This window comes from Haliotis rufescens, unplaced genomic scaffold (genome assembly GCF_023055435.1).
Source record: "Haliotis rufescens isolate VD_foot unplaced genomic scaffold, xgHalRufe1.0.p SCAF_1, whole genome shotgun sequence".
Classification (NCBI taxonomy): Eukaryota; Metazoa; Mollusca; class Gastropoda; order Lepetellida; family Haliotidae; genus Haliotis; species Haliotis rufescens.
Window position 1 is genome coordinate 41,627,696 of NW_025963779.1, and position 18,003 is coordinate 41,645,698.

General features: G+C 41.6%; 1 protein-coding gene across 1 annotated transcript in view; it reads left to right on the forward strand.

Annotated features, from left to right (window-relative positions):
• Positions 1-18,003, forward strand: part of LOC124118012 (structural maintenance of chromosomes protein 5-like) — a 232,526-nt gene that overhangs the window by 54,051 nt on the left and 160,472 nt on the right. The window contains exon 8 of the mRNA XM_046480045.2: positions 13,066-13,127. Coding sequence (XP_046336001.1) covers positions 13,066-13,127 — 62 coding nt within the window. The remainder of the gene's footprint in view (positions 1-13,065; positions 13,128-18,003) is intronic.

An 18,003-nucleotide genomic window follows, 5' to 3' on the forward strand; every position in this document is an offset into this window, starting at 1 on the left:
TGGCGCCAACTAATCATGACGGCGTCTTCAGAACAGAACAGAACTTTATTTCTCCCAGGTTTAGGCTTACGTGGATAACGGAAAATTTTGTTTTAGTGATAGCACATTTGTAATTCAATCTAATATACTTTCCTTGATTGATTATATGGCTGCGGTCGTAGATCCGGATGTATCTAAATATGCTCAGTATATACACAGGGTTTATTGTTATACTATTAGGATTAATAGATACATTTGAGTATTTATACCCTTGATCATAAAGTTAGTCACTACTTTCACACTTTGATTTGTATGATTTGGGTTATGATTAAATTGACAAAATAAGAAATCATTCCGTGTATATGTGTATTATATATTGTACCCCAATATGTAATTAAATTGTGTATAAATAAGGACACTAGGTTAATTACTGTAATTGATTATTTGATAAACATATTCACATTTAGTTGTGTGATATGTCACAGAGGTAAAGTTAATTCATAACAACTAATTGTCCCATTTATTTGGTTTCTATCTTTTATATGAAATGCTATAACATGGGGTGATAAACTTCATTGGCAATAGACGTAGCATATAATTGTCCACCTGAACAGTCTACTCTGTTCCAGTTATGTTTATTCATTTTGTCAGCATTTAAATCGTTGCATTCCTGGCTCAATGATTCATTTGACGAAATCTTGTTCCCTGTGTTGAATTACCGTCAGATAGTTCCAGAACAATTATAAAATTTTCAGCCCTATGTGTTGCGCATAATTCCGAGATAATTTGAAGTTCATATTCTTGTACGAACACTTATCAAAATTCATTTATACCTAGTACCATTATGTACATATGTATATTAGTTCAAATTATAATAATGAGGCCCTCTATATTCTCGAAACGGTCTTTGTTCTACGACAACCGTAAGTCGGTATGGGAAAACAAAATATTTGTTTAATTGTTCAAAGTTCAAAGTCAATGTCATATGATTATAGACAAGGAAGATAAGAAATTAAATATAAAGAGTAGCCACTTTAAATGACAGAATTTCTTTTAGTTAAATTTGCTCATGATTTGGTCTTTTCGTGGTACATAGTGCCAAAATACTCTTAATTATTTACTTTCATGTCATTACTAATCTCACATAAGGTCAAAAGTTGTACAACTTTTAACAGATATGATTATGACATGTTGTATCCAAACATTTCCAATCATTTCCAAACAAATCCAAACAAATCCAAGCTTGGAAATATGACCTTTCCAAATATTGGAATGGTCATATTTCCAATTGGAATGGTGGTATTTCCAACTTTTGGATTTTTTGGAATGGATGATATTTTGTCCAGTGAGACCCTGACAATGCTTCTATGGGAGGTGTTGAGTTTATGTGAATCATGTGATGAGGATCATTTGGTCATCATATATATACCAGGCCCAGACCCTGACAATGCTTCTATGGGAGGTGTTGAGTTTATGTGATGATCATTTGGTCATCATGTATGCCATCCTTAATTGGGGAAACCTTTAAACCAAATTGTTATGAAAATATTCTCTATTATTTTTACTCATACACATACCATTATTTTGAATATGTTTATATTCATCATTTCTGCAAAGTTCTTAGTTCATATTACTAGGACACCACAATTTGAAAGAAACAATTGATAACTGTATTTGGATGGCTTGACATTCATGATAAGATATATGAATTGTGGTAATTCTCGCCATTAATAATTTTCTCTTTGTGTATAAATGCTTCAATTACTTTTTCCGATTCTTTTGTTGGCTTGTAATTGTCCATTGTTATAAACTTACGTGGACATTTATCATAATGGAAATATTTTGTTATATTAAAGGAACATCAATATTATTTGATAATGGATTAAATTTACTATAGCCAACAAGGATATTGGAAAGATAAAGGAGCAATACAGTGTTGTTCTTAGCCTCCATCAACCAAGGGTCATCAGGGTCCCTTGGTGTCAAATAAGGGGGCCTTCTAAAATTTTCATCCCTAATAAAGCAAAATTGATGATGATTTTTAAATGCTATGTACTGTCCTTTAATTTTATGGTCTTAATTCAATAAAATAGGGTATAAACTTAAATAAAAACTTTTAATTCAATTTGATTAATCTGTATGCAGCTTCAAATAACGGATTACATTACTATGCGACTTGAACATTACAGTAAGAGTTTACTGGACTGTTGAAAATGAAATGTGCATTGGTTTATAGTGTATCTGTTGAAAGTTCAAGCTTTTCATATTTTTTACTTATCCTGCATTACTCCTGAATGCATATTACTGCTTGTTCTTGACAGAGGAAAGAGCTGTGTGAGGGTTTTTGCTTGAAGAAGTTGCTCCAACTAGCTGAGAGGCCAGCCCATCACACAGCTCCCACGTGACCAAAGGAAGTGACGTCACGGATCCTCACATTACTCTTGTCACTTGATGAGAGAAGACCTGTTTTTCTTTGCTGTAACATAAAACTGATTCAAACCCTCGCGTGTTTGCTATCTCACGTGTTGTTTTGTCTTTGTGTTGTGCCTACGGTTTGTATTTTGTACATTCTATGTTTGATAAACATGTGCATAACATTATAAGACACTTACTGGCGTTTTCTCAAAAGAAAACCTAAGGCCAGGTGTCTTGTTGCTCCAAGTAGCTATCTTGAATATTTTGCGTAGCCAGCACTTAGTGAACTGGTTTACGTTCTATATTCTTTTGCTTGGTACCCCACGACTGGCGGATCCTCGCAAGTATTGTTTGTTTGTTGTATGTTGTCTTACGTTTGTCGTAATATTTGTTTCATAAACCCACACAGTCGGATAAACAAATTATAGCATACATAATCGGGCGGGGATGCATTGTGATTTTACACTGCTTTGTTGCAGATATCATGCCCTCCTGCTCAAAGTGCCGGCGTAATATGTCGGCATGGGCCCCCACCCCCTTTGCCTTAATTGTACATCTCAATGCCTCCAGGGTCACCGATGTAAAGACTGTTTACTGCTTTCACCCACAGCTTTCAGACAGTACCTGTGTGTGTGTAAAAAACGCAGAACACACCCTTATCGAAATGAAATGTTTCCCCATTTATTTTTGTACTATTGAAACTCCATTTAAATGCCATTTTTCTTTCCTGTGGGATGGTATATGCCCACTATGTACGATGTGTTGCTATGTGTAATACACCATTGACTTTCCATTTAAATACCATTTTTTCTCTCAAAACCACTAAAACTCCATTGACTCTCCATTTATTTAAAGGGGAAGTGTACACGCAAAAATCACTTTCTTTCTTTTTCTAAACAAAACACAATTTTAGAATTAATAAGTATCTGTGTTTGAAAATATACACTAATTTTTTTTCACAGTGAAAGTAGGAAGCTCACAATAGTGTTAAAATGATATGCCGTTATGAGGCCTTCGTTTTACGAGCGAAATAGGCCTGAGTTATCCCCCTTAGATTATGACGTAATTGGTGCCAATTCAACTGGGTCCCTGTCTTTTCTCAACGCAAAAGATATCAAGGACCAGTTTGCGGTAAAACAACATGGTCTACGACACACTCCGGCGCAGTGGTGACTCAGCATAACACAATTCTGGCTGGCATCTGAGACGCTAGAATCACAAAACTGTACCTACACCACGTGAAGCGGCTCTAACAAAGCATGTTGACGTCATAATGTTTATCAATTTGCACCAATGACGTCATATTGCAAGGGGCATAAGCCATGGTGTTTTTGTTATCGAAATAGAACACTTGGTAAATGTGAAAAATATAAATCGTTTTAATGCAAAAAATATGTTAATTAAATATGATGTTTTTATATTTTTGTCTATGACACTTCTATGTTAACACTTTTAATGTGGAAAAAGTACAAGAAAAATTGGTTCATTTCCGTGTGAACTTGCCCTTTAAGCCGAAATATTTAAATTGCCTTTTCCTTATATGGTAATATGCTAAGTACCTTAAAAATGGTATTTAAATGGAAAATAACTGTAAAATAAATGGTACCATTTAAAAAACAACCTGAAAATAAATGGTACCATTTAAAAAAAACCTGAAAATAAATGGAAATTAAATGGTGTTATTTTTTAAGAAAAATAGCATTTAAGCAGAAATTAATGTTTATCCTGTTTAAACTATGAATACAAGAATGTCTCTCCTTTGGCCCCGGCAAAATAAAATGCCCTATAGAACCAATGCACGGCAGCGGTGACAATTATATTTGCATACAGATATATATAATGCAACAAATTGGATAGGCAGTTTGAACACATGAATTTACCATTGTACTTCCCAGTCATCGCAGATGCACCATCTGATCCAAGACTCATGATCTTTTGTGGGGGGACACCACGTTTCTCCAATTCATCTAAAATTGCCACTGCAATTCCTTTCCCTGTCGTATCTGTGCACTCAATGTTTGTGACAAAATGAGTGCTAGGCACCATATCTTCTATTATTTGGCAATAAATAACAAGGCATTTCTGGTTGATGATGTCTGTACTTTCGTCTGCCAAAGCAGTAACAAACGGAGATTTTTCTAACTTAATCCGCAATTCGTCCGCAATCACATCAGACATAGATTTTAGGAGATCATTGGCAGTGGTTAGCAAATCATAGTTGACTTTACCCTCCTTGAGAACTTCAATATTTTCTGTTTCAAATTCATGTAAAAAGTCAATAAAACTTTTAAATTTTGTCAGGGGGACGTTTTCACAAGCTAACCAGTGTACAAATTTCAACAAGGCGACAGCTGCTTTATCTTGTTTTGCTGTCATACGTGCATGTGCTACCTGCAAATCTTCACGAAGTTTCGGAGTCTGAATTGACAATTTATGATCATTATTATTTATATGCCTGGTTAAGGTACTATTTTGGAAATTTCTGCACTTAGCGTTACGTGTCATGCCATTTGTTTTACCATTTTCGGTGCAAATTTAAGCTTGCAATACATGAAGTCGCTTTCCTTATCGTATATCAACCACGAGCGGTGTGCAGTTAGCCAATTTGACTGGAATGTTCTTACTTTCTGTTTGGCTGACTGAGACTCGCCGTGCTCAGTTTCTCTTGTCTCAATTGTATCATTCTGACCAAACAACGATGACAAAGTTTTTTGAGAATGTGACAGCTTTGCTACCTTTCTCGGCGGCATGTCGACTGCTAGAGAAATTATCAACAACAGAAACTGAAATCATATACAAGCTTGCTTACGATTGGTCACTTGCTTATTGACAACCAAACAGTTATCGCGTTTTAAAGAAAAATATCACACATGCGTATTAAGTTATTTTTAGACCGGGACTTTCCATGGAAAATCGATTGACCAAAATCTCGTTTATGCACGCATTTAGACAAAAGAAAACTTTGTTAAAAACGTTGATATTGATTTTCCACAAAAAAAGGACATTAGTGTTTCATGAAAACCTTGCGTCCTGGAGGACGCACGTATAAAAAAAAATTAATGCGTCAGAGAGGCTGGACGCGGGGGTAGATTTATCCCTGATTAAATAATGCAATATTTGATGCCATCTGCAATAATTTTCAGAAAGTTATATATAATTAACATGAGTATTACAGGGTACATGTGCATACATCATTATCTCTGTTGTTTTCTAGTATTGGTCTCTTTATATTACATATTGTACATGTACATCTTTATGCAGCCATGTCCATGTATACCACTATAATGTATATATATATATATACATGATGTATGTTGCAGTATGTAAATATACTAACTGTGCATGCTTCAACCTCTCTGAAAAATGCTTCAGTAATAAATGGTGTGAGAAATAAATGGTATTTAAATGAACAAAAATGGCGAGTTGGTTGTGTTACCATTTATATTTGATTTTGGAGAACAGCGCCTTTACAGACACCTCTACAAGCGCCTCCTATAGCGCCTCTGCAGACGCCTCCTCAAGCGTCCTTTCAGATGGCGCCTATCTGCACAGCGCCCATACAGACGCCCATGTCTTTGCCTCCGCCGCATCGGCTGACCTCACAGACGCCTTCTACCTCTCGTCACTCCGCAGACGCGGCTTCCCCAAGTACGTCTTCACGGCGGAGTGACAGCAGATCTTCTAGACAGGGTCATAGATCTAGGAGCTGCTGCCCGGTTAGCAGACGCTCAAGTGGCTATTGATCCGACTCCTCGGAGGGCGCCTTCATCCCTTGCTATGACGACACCCCTATGGCAGACAGATTGGAGACTATTACTCCCTCGCCTGACCCACTGATCAGACCCAATGATCAGAGAGATGATCTCAGCTCTGGATGAGGACTTAAGTAAGCTGTCACCGACTCCGTCCTTCAGGGCCCCACGTTATAGATGAGATGACTTCCCAGTCCACTCTCAAGTTGCGGACCACACTCACTCCTTAGATGAGGACATGCGGCGCACGACTGGATTCGAACTGCTCCACCTCAGTCGTAGTCTCTGACAGCAAACTCGCCTACGTGGAGACTGAGATTCGCCATACGCTCAAACCTCTCTAACGGATGGCGTCGTCCTCCAGGGCTATACTGCAGGACTTATCGGAGGACAACCCCTATAGGATTGACCATCCAACTACCGTGGTATCCTACCTCCAAGGTCAAGTGGAACAGATGTGCTCCCACATGCGCGCCGCTCTGATAGAACTCACTACCACTAAACACCTTGGGTACCTTGCCTTGTCGACTTGGGACCCAGCGTTCAAGAGAAACCTTTTGCGTCAACCTTGGTCCGGCTCTGATCTTTTTAATGGACAGATATCCAAGACACACTCCAGGGTCTCAACCTTGGCCCGTGTTGAGACGTCTCTCAAGGCCCTGGCCAGGGTGTCACAGCCAGCCTTTGCTAAGGCATCCCAGTCTGGCTCCTACCAGCCAGGACGCAACACACTCCGGACTCGGGGGCGGGGCTCCACCTCAACCTCTCGAGGCAGAGGCAAGGGGAAAGGAAAGTCCTAGGCACATACCAGTCCCGTCGCGGCTATCCCAAGGGGGGTAATGCCGATCGCAGGGACCTCCAGTGAACCGCTGGACAGGCACGACTGGGACCTCCCACCCCCAGCCGTCCAAGTTGTTGACACCCCAGTAGGTGTGAGACTGACTCACTTCTGGCAGAATTGGGAGATCCTGGGGGACCCATACGTCACCAACATCGTCCGAAACAGGTACAAGCTGAGGCTTATAGACGACCTGACACTGAAGTCGTCACCCATAGTGGACACATACCCCCCAACCCAACAGCAGCTACTTAGCCGGAACATGACAAGAAAGCCATAGAGGTGGTACACGCCCCAGCCATAACACCGGGCTTCTATTCACCTGTCTTCCTGGTCCCCAAGAAGGACTCGGACAAACACAGGATGATCCACAACCTCGCCGCTTTCAACAAACGCTACCTGGCGCGCCCACCTTTTTTCAGGATGACCACGCTCAGGCTACTGCGATCCCGGATCCAGGCACAGGAGGCCCTCATCAACCTGGATATCGAGGATACCTACCTACATGTCCCTATTCATCCCGACGACCGGAAATTCTTCCGCGGTCCTCCCATTTGGAATTTCTTCGTCCCCGTTGCTTTTCACATGGCTTACCAAGCCGATAGCCTCGTATCTCCATCGTCAGGACATCCAGTTCGAAGCGTACATAGAGGACTGCCTACTGGACTTCACCCTTCGGCTCCTACACCAGTTGGGGTGGGAAGATCAACCTCAGGAAGTCAGAGTTGACACCCTCCAAGCGCCTTCAGTTCATCGGGGGCCTCTTCCAGACAGACCTCGATCTTATCTCTGTACCCAGAGACCGGTGTGTGCGCATGCAGGCACACCTGACTCCAGCTCTCCACCTACCACACACTCTGCGTCAATGGTAAGTCCTCCTGGGCCTCCTAACCTCAGCGTAGGACTTGACCTACAGAGGAAGGCTCCAACTGAGCTCAGTTCAGATGTTCCTGGTGCCCTACATCAGACGCCAGGACCCCTCCATATCCGTCGTCCTTCCGGATCATCTCAAGCAGCATCTCCGGTGTTGGACGGTGGAATCGAATGTCTTAGGCGGCGTCTCCTTGACAGGGCTTACGACCTCTCTACGCCTCTTCGTAGACGTGTCCCTACAGGGATGGGGCGCACACCTGGAGGGACAGGTCGTCTCGGGGCTGTGGTCCGCCGATCAGCGCCTATGGCACATCAACAACCCCGAACTTGAAGCGCTTATCTTGGCCATCGCTCACTGGAAGCAGGCCCTCAGACACGCCCGGCTCTCCATCTCGACGGACAACATCACTTTTGTATGGTGCCTTCGGAACCAAGGAACGACTCATTCGACTTCGCTCCTTCAACAGACATCCCGATTGTTTCACCTGGTGGATCATCTGGGGATTCAGTTCCAGGTCCACCACATCCCGGGCTGCCGAAACATCCCAGCGGATGCCCTATCTCGGCCAGGCAAAGTGGCTCCCACAGAGAGGAAACTTCACCCAGACGCAGATCGACACGGAACCTCAATCTGACTTTGGTTGCGCCCTGGTGGCCAGCGAGGGCTTGGTTCGTCGACCTCAGAGAGCTGTCCGACGTCAACCCACTGCCACTCCCAGATTGGCCAAATCTGCTGATCCACCCTCACAGCAGACAGCCACACCCAGGACCAGACAGCTTATGCCTTCACCTCTGGTCCATTCACAGAGAGCGTTGCAGGATAAGTTAAAAAATTAAGTAAAATCTAAATATTTTTTTACATTTGTATACTTATCCTGCATTACGAAGTCTAAGTGCCCCCCCTGCGCTCCGCTGCCTCCCCACGAAGTCTCTGATGTTATGTTAAAGCAGTTATGTGTTTTGACGTGACGTCATGACTTCCCGGTCACGTGCCGACTGTGTGGGAGGGGGCACTGCTTCCTGGACAGATGGAACCAATTTTCTTCAGCAGCTGGATCTCACACAGTTCGTCTTTCTGTCAAAGACAGCAGTAAATGCAATACGGAGTAATGCAGGATAAGTATACAAATGTAAAACATATTTAGATTTTACTAAATCATTAATGATAATGTGCATTGTTCATGCATCGATGTATTTTGCCGTATCTATTTAGAAACAATAATTCTGATTGCTGTCGTTAATTGTAAGCTTGAACAATTGGTAAAAAATGTCACTAGAGCGGGGGTGGGCAGTACCTGGACAGCAGTAGTAGCCGGACACTCACCAAGCATTTATTTATAGCTAATAAGGTAAACTGCTGATACCCAAACTTGACAGGCAAGCATAATCCATTTTCCCCACAGGCCATTTAAAAATTTGTCTGCCTGAGATAAGTCTCTAAACAAACCGTCCATGGTCACCTTTCAAACATGACTGCCACGCCTGTATGGTTTCATACATTATCCCTTAAAAATGCAGTTTTCGGTCTTAAATTAGTGTTTTCCAAACGATCATTTTAAATTAACTTTGGTGTAAGGTAGGACTTACTAATGTAACAACATTCTATGAAAGAAGATGTCTCGAAAATTCAATAAATAGTACTGTTAAAACCATGTCCGGGTACTACCTCGATGAAAAAAAATGGTAAGGGAGTACTCGGACATGTTTTTTTTTAAAATTAATCAGTTAAATATCCTCACATTTTAACATATAAAACTATATTTTTGCTGTACATAGTGATTTAGTGATAAATATAACTTAATGCTTGATTTATAAAATAAGATGGAATCTCTATTTGGGTAACATCATAAAGTAGTTATATTTAGATGTCTACATTCAACTTATTCATAAAATAAAGTAAATTTTCTTCGAAAACATTCTTAATAGTCTGTGTGTCATCTATAGGATAAAACACGTACGAGGGTTGTTATGATATTTCAAACCCGCATCCTGAGGGATTTTCCGAGGGAAAGGGTGTTAAATATCATAACAACCCGAGGGGAAGTGTTTTATCTTTCTTATAAACCGATTTTGAACCTTAAAATTATCCCCAAACTAAATTTCAACCCATTATAAGTGTACAATAAAGCACGTCCAAGGGTTCTTATCACATTTAAAACATGCATCCCAAGGATAACGGTTTTAGATATCATAAAAACGCGAGGGCAAGTGTTTTATCTAATTTATGAACCGAAAAAAGAAACTTAAAACAACATTCATCAACATTTTTATTTATTGGAGAAAACATGCTTACGAGGTTTTGGTAGACAAAGCATGCCCTGGGGAGAGGGAAAAACCAAGGGGGCAAAGCCCCTGCGGTTTTTCTCGACCCCCAGGGCATGCTCTGTCTACCAAAACCGAGGGAAAGTGTTTTTCCATACTTATAAACCGAAAAAAGAAACTTAAAACAACATTTATTAACATTTTTATGTTTCGAACATACTTTCCATGAACCTTATGAAACGGGCGTAAAATATCTGTTGCTGGCGCACGGATCTTGAAAAGGACATTCTAAAAACCAGTGAGGCTTATCAACACCTCTGTAGCCTCATGGTACACTCACTGGGCTACAGATATGAAGGTTGCGAGGTCGATCCTCGGGGATATTAAGAAAACATTTGTCACTTGATTTTACATTTCATTACATGTTACAATCTGAATGGAAGTTATATTAATAAAATACCCAGGACATTATATAAAATTCCTTGGATATTATAACACATTATATAGCAAATATGACTTGAATATCCTATAAAATCCCGGGGACATTACAACGCCCGTGTTTATGATATTTAACCCGACTGGAGAACAATAGGATGATGTCACCGGAGGTTTATAAGATCTATTATTGCATTTTAATTTCATGGATTTTTAAAATATCTTTAGAATCCTTTCTATTTATTTCTATCTACTAATATATTTTACAACATTTAAGAAGTGAGCCAACATGAATATAAACCTTTGCTTAACCTTGAAATCTAAAAAAGGCAATTGAAGCAGTCACCACTCGCAGAATATCCGTAGGAAAAGCGCCTGTATATTATGTTTTTCCTCAAGCTAGACTCTGTGATAAAATAAAACAAAAAGTGCCAATGGAATTTCAAAAAGATGAAGAGGATCAAATTTCAAAGATTGGGTGTGGTCATGCCAAAATAGACTCATTATAGTGTATCAGGTGTATCAAGACACATATATATGTACCTATCATTTATAGATAACTGTAGTATTATAAATTTGCATCTTACATTGATATAAATTACCTAACATGATTATATTACAGCATATGTATGTTGTGTCCCAGATATAGATGAAACACTACTCGCTATTGTAAATTTAAATACTTGTATATTTTCTTTCTTTCGATAGGTATTTTTTCTCATTTTTCATGGCCTTACATTCATGGCCTTGATGGTGGCTCTTGAACCCGACAACAGGTTTGACAGGTATGCAATGTAAGATCATGATGCCAGAAGTAGTGGATACACAGAGATATGATGTAGGTGCAGAGGTGTGACCACCATCACATAGACTAGTAGTCTGAGATATTGCTGGCATCATGTCGGTTGTGTTACAAGACAGTTACTGAGGCTTTTAGCTCAATATTTAGGACAACAACATTATGAGTATCACCCTATTTTACACCGAGAGGGTAACTCATGATGCCCAAGCTCATCTTCCAGAGGCAAAAGAGTTAACTGACTATAAAAGTCCAGTTTCCTCCCTTGCTGAACTAGGCTGGGATTATTGCAATACATTTTGGCTGGACTAATGAGTCATGCAGATTGCAGGATGTGCAAAGCATGTGCATCGCCAACTCGTTGTCAATTGATATTTTCCAACTCTTTTCATGTTTTTAATCAAGGTGCTCACATGATTTGATGTACTTCACGAAGTAAGAACCGTTTTATCACAATGATGGTCGATCAGATCGTCTTGACTGGGCGCCACCATTTTGTTTGAAGCAAATGCATGTGACACGAGAGGTGGAATCTGATTGGTCCATTTGGGATAGGCATAGAATGGACATAACTCGTAATACCCACTGGTGTGGCAGGAATTCCAGCCTAGTTCGGCAAGGGTGGAAACTGGACTTGTAAAGTCAGTTAACGCTCTTGCCTCGGGAAGATGGCCCAAACTAGAGGCGGTGGTCATAAGCAGGACTATATTGTTTTCACGTTTTGTCCGGGGCATATTGTTAAAGAACGTTTTGAACGCTATCAGAATGCAGGGTGCTAATTCTCCGTTATCAGTGTAGATTATGATTAACAGCTCACTGTGGGTGACATTTGATCATACATTTTTTAAATCGTTCATATTTATTGTTTACTGCATACGTTCGATCGAAGGACCAGCTATGTTAAACTGAGCTTCTGAAAAATAACCAGTCGTGTATGATACGACATGTTAATAATGGTATATGTTTCAATGTCGCCATTCCATTTTAATTCCATTGCATTTTAAAAAAAAAAGCAACATATATGAAGTGTCCGACTTCTGCCTCTCTGCTGTCCGGGTATTGCCCATTGTGTCCGAGTACTACCTCAGCTGTCGTCAAGCTAACAGTATCCAGGTTCAGGCTGAGCAAGATGTTCTTTGCCTGTTGGTCAATTTTGAAACCACCAGCAGTTGTCTCCCTTTGTATAAGCAATTTTCTGTTTAATTCTGACAGTAAGTTTGTGTGTTGTACTGCGATGATTGTTATGTTTTCCGGGTACTGCAGTAGTACTATTACTATAGTAATCTCAAACATGGCAGACACATTTGGTTTAAAAAACATGCTGATGTTTGACTGCAATGTTTACTTATAATACACGATCTTTCGGATCAAAATTACATTGAGGTAAGTGAAAGCCTAGTGTGACCAGACGGACGTGCTGTTGTATTTTAATTGCGTCATGCACAGACATTTCAGTTGTAGTGATATGTAACAATTCCTGGGGCCTTCTGGAAATGGTTGGGAAGGCGTTGCTTCTGTTTTGCAAGTACTAATAGACACTTAAAGCAACTACATGATCACTATACCCACTGTCCCTTAATGTTTTTGGCTTGAGTTTTGTATGAACAACTGTGACCATATACTTTCACTCTGTTAAAAGTCACAGAAGTAGTTACATCTAGAAACTTCAACAGATGCACACAGTAAAATTCATGAAAGTAATGTTTTTGAAGATTGCAGATGTTCAGAAAGACCTTGACTACAAACAACAGGAAGAGGACTCTCGCAAAAGAAAGTAAGATATTGCCTATACTTAACAATGTATAAGTTATTGGGATTGGTCTATAGTTTTGTGAACAATTAATGACTCATGATATTGATCATTTTTGGGAATATCAGTGTTTCTCACATAAAGAGCAATGTTTACTAATACAGTGAACCCTCGCTACAACGCTACCTTCAGTGTCCAAATAATTGATGAGCGTTATAGGGCTGAAATTGTTTTTTTTGTGTTGTTTTTTGTGTGTGTGTGTGCGTGTGCGTGCGTGCGTGGGGGTGGGGGGGTGTGTGTGTGTGTGTGTGTGTGTGTGTGTGTACACACCACACTAGTAAGAAGGGGGCAGGGGGTGAACACACTAGTAAGAGGGCGGGGGGGGGGGCATCTCTACACAGGGTTGAGTATTTTATGTTTTAGGCATGTTTTGTTAAGGCATTAATGTGGGCACGTAACACCGGAAATACCATGTCAACAAATCTGTACCGAAATACTCAAATTAATCATGTAAAAAGAGTTCATAATATATCTGGACTTATGTTGGTAATTTTCCTAATTTTATTCAACATTTCATTCAATATTGTTTCAATTTATTTCGGCACAATCGTGTGTGAAGTGATCGGAAGATCACACAACTCGCCATTATTTACAGCAACCACGGTCATATTACCGCTATTGACGCCTTGAAACAAACTTTAGTGCATAGAGAATGGATATTTGCACGAACTTGGGAGCTGACTGATTTTATCACAGAGGAGGGCTGAGCGAGAGCTAGGTGCTGTCCTGGAGCCGCTATGAGGCTTGGACGGTGGTCTGCGGACCAGGGCTGCAACCTGAGCTCTGGTGCTAGCTTATTTACAAGGAGAGGGACGACCGAGAGCTAAGCGAGGGTCCTGGGGCCGCTGCGGCGGCTCGGACGGTGGTCTGCGGACCTTTGGTGCTAGCTTATTTACAAGGAGAGGGACGACCGAGAGCTAGGCGAGGGTCCTGGGGCCGCTGCGGCGGCTCGGACGGTGGTCTGCGGACCGGGGCTGCGACCTGAGCTCTGGTTTGGACTTGGGGGAGAAAAGGACACTCTAGATGAGTGGAAATAGCCCAAAGCAAGTGATTGGAAGGGTACCCCCTTACAAGAGTGAGTGCCCCCAAGTTGTGCTAGGTGTGGTAAGGAAAGTACATTGTGTGCAACAATATAGAGAGGGATCACAAGATACATCAACATCGTACAAAAAGGAATGACCAACACAACCAATTCAACGCAGGTGATCAGAGATGTCCCTGTACTGGGTATTATGGACAAGAAATTAAAGACAACTGAGCATTCTTAATAACGTCCTCTGGGGTCCGAATATAACGTGTAAAACAGTCTGACTGCCACCTGCCCAGTGTTTTTATGAGGTGATCTTCCATACGAACAGTTGCAGCGGATGTCGCTGCCCCTATGCGAAAAAGAGTGTCCAGAGTATTTAGCTGCGTCAAGGTGTGCATGTTTCATGGTCATGTTGAGCCATTGCAGGAACATGGTACGGGATATGGCTTTTCCAACACAGTCAACAAACAGAGGATCACTGTCCCTAGCACCATGTGATAGTCTTACTTGCTTTAAGCGGTTCAAATTGGCAAAAGGGCAAATGGGAGATTGGTTGGCAAACAAGGGAATGACTACGCCCTGTCTAAAAATATCTGTCTTTGAAGCTTTGAGCACGAGAGTACACTTTCCTGTATTATGGTCGATGGTGACATCAGATAGACTTAAATTGGTACTAGCATCGAAGTCACGAGAACATGTGAACTTGGCACATCGTAGAAAACCAAAGAAGGCAGTGGTGCACATGACCTCCATTACCAGATCATGGAGAGGTCCGAGCACCCCTTTGCGTAGTGTACACACAATCTTCTTCAAAACATCGTAGGTTATGGGTAAGCATTTGGGCACACCCTGTTGTTGTAGCTTCTTGTATCCATGAAGTAGGGTTCGTAGCTGATTTAGACCCCCAGTAGACACTGAATCGAACACTGTATGTACACCTGCCTTCAGAAAGGTAAACCGAATACCCGCGAGATAGGATTTGACAGTGACATACTGTAGTTTTGCCTCACCGAAACAAAAGGCCACATATTGTTGCAGAAGTGCCGAATTAACTGGTGGCAGACCTTGTGCTGCCCGTGTGAGGCTTGAGCATGTAGAGTACAGGCTATATCTCAGGAGAAAGGCAACATATGACTGAAAGCCAGAAGCATAGGTGGTCTTGGTTCTGGCCGCCACTGCAGCATCCCATAGAGTGTCTAGGTGTCTTGCCAGACCCATATCAACTGTGAGTGTTGTGGACATCGTGTTGCTTGTGGTGCCGCATGTGGAGCAAGTTTCCGAAATCTGGCAATCTGTAACCGAGACAGAGAATCAGCAATTTGGTTTGACACGCCTGGTACATGTTTGGCACATATCACAAAATTGTCAGAGGCTGCTAGTGAGGTAACCATACGCATGAGAGGCATAATGTTTTTGCATTTTGATCTGCCCTTGTTGATTATGTTTACTGTTGATTCATTGTCACAATAAAACAAGATTCTTTTCCCTGACCACTGCTTGCCCCATAAAACGGCTGCTACTACAATGGGATACAGTTCAAGTAGCGCCATGGATCGACTGTTGTTTTCGCAATGGGCTTGCATAGATGATGGCCAAGGTGACGAAAACCAAGCACCCTGAAAATAACCTCCAAAACCTAAAGTAGATGCGTCGGTATACAGTTCCATGTCAGAAGCCTGTGTCCTGGAAGAGTCGTGAAAGAAAGAAACGCCATTCCACTTCTGTAGAAACACATGCCACATGTGCAGATCAGAACGACATTCAGCAGAAATGTTCACTCTGTGGTGCAGTTTTTTAACAGATTTAGATAGATCGATGAGGTAAGACACAAAGGATCTTCCTGGCACAACCACTTTGCAGGCATAGCACAGATGTCCTATCAGAGACAGTAGTTGTTGTTTGGTACACTTTCTCTTGTGACTGAACTCTTGCACTAACTCCGATATTCTAGCCGACTTGTCCAGGGGTAGTCGGGCTGTCATGGTATTTGAATCTAAAATGATACCTAGATATTCCATCTCACAGGCTGGTCCAACGGTTTTATGTGGGGACAACGGAATTTTCAACTTGTTGAAAGTGGCTGTTAATGTTTTCATAGTAATAGAAGCTTCGTAGTTGGGTTCATCAATGGTGAGGAAGTCATCCAGCAAGTGTAAAACGAAATGGACCTTGTAATTGTTTGTGAGGATCCAAACAATGGCTTGTGATATGCAATCAAAGATACGAGGGCTAGATTGGCATCCAAACGCTAGGCGCTTGAAGAAGTAATACTGATTGTCCCATCGAAATCCGAACAGTGACCAATAATCTGGGTGAATGGGGATTTGCTTGAAGGCGTCTTTTATATCCACCTTACACATACTCGCGCCTCTGCCTACACGGTTCAGTTCCCGTATGGCATCATCGATTGTCACGTAGGTTAAACAGCACATGTCCTTGTCTATCGTATCATTAATGCTAATAATGTCATCGTTGTCATGTGGGGCTGAAAGGTCCAGGATCAGTCGTTTTTTATGGCTGTATTTTCCTTCAGCGATGCCCAGGGGGCTGACCCGAAACACATGGTAAGGGGGGACTGAAAATGGTCCAATAATGTAGCCCCGATCTAATTCTTGACGGACAAGGTGCGTTACGGTATCGGGTTCTTTCCGGGCGCTCAGATTGTTTTTGCACTCCCAGGTAAAATTGGGCACTGTTGCAACGAGAGGGTGAAAACCGTGTCTCAGTCCATCACACAAGTATGTTACTAAGTTCTGATCAGGGTGACGCCTTAGTTCCTCTTGTATGATGTTGGTATTTAATGGTGTCAATTCCTCAGCAAATTGTCACTTGTTGATTCCATGTCCCTTATTGGAATTAGTGTTGTATTTTTTGCAAACCAATTTGTTGTGATTCTTCCCGAAACAAGTGGAGCAAACATGCAGAAAGTTGCAGCGAATACGCATGCAGCCGCTATCATTGAAATTATTGCAAACCTCCTGTCCCTGGTACCATATTTTTTGTCTACCATGTGAATCGGTGGAGCTGTTTGCAGTGCTTGTGGAGGTAACATTCTTTTTTCCCAAGCTATGTCGTGGGCTGACTTGTTCGCAGGTGTTCGTCAACAGGGATGGACATGTCGCGGAGTCATGGCTGATACTACTGCACAGGTCACATGACCTACAGCGAAGGCCAGAAGTACAAGTGGTATAAATTCTGGTGTCCGGAACGCCCAAGGTGATGTGCGTACCCCTCTCAGCCAGTGCTGCCACACGAGCTGCGAATCTCTTGTGGTATTCATAATGTACATATCCTCCATATAAAGTGTGGAGTTCCGCTACTGTACGTTCATGTTGTTCCAATTGCTCTCTCCTATTTGGCCAAGCTTCACAGAAGATATCCTTGAATACTTTGAAGGCTCTGCTGAATTCGGCAAAGTTCAAATTCCTGGTGGTACGTGGGTTAAGTTTTAACACGTTTTTGCATGAACCTGTCTCTTCAGCAAGTCTATATTCCCCGGATTCTTGGCATGGTAACAACAGAGAAGCCAAATTAATATATTTACCTTGGTGAATTTTACGCCTTGTACTTTCGTCAACAAAGTTGACATGGGGCACGGAATCTGACAGAACACATTGCGTTGGATTTGACTGTGATGTAGGCCAGGCTATGTTTTCTCCACTGGGAGCTCCAGAGGATAGACGTTGGGTGAGGGATGTCATCATGTCCCTCATTTCCCGCATGACTCCCACCAATTCCACATTTGCTGACGATAACTGGTTGCTTGCTGTTGTCACTGTTGCCGGAATGCTAGTAGAGCTGTCAGAATTC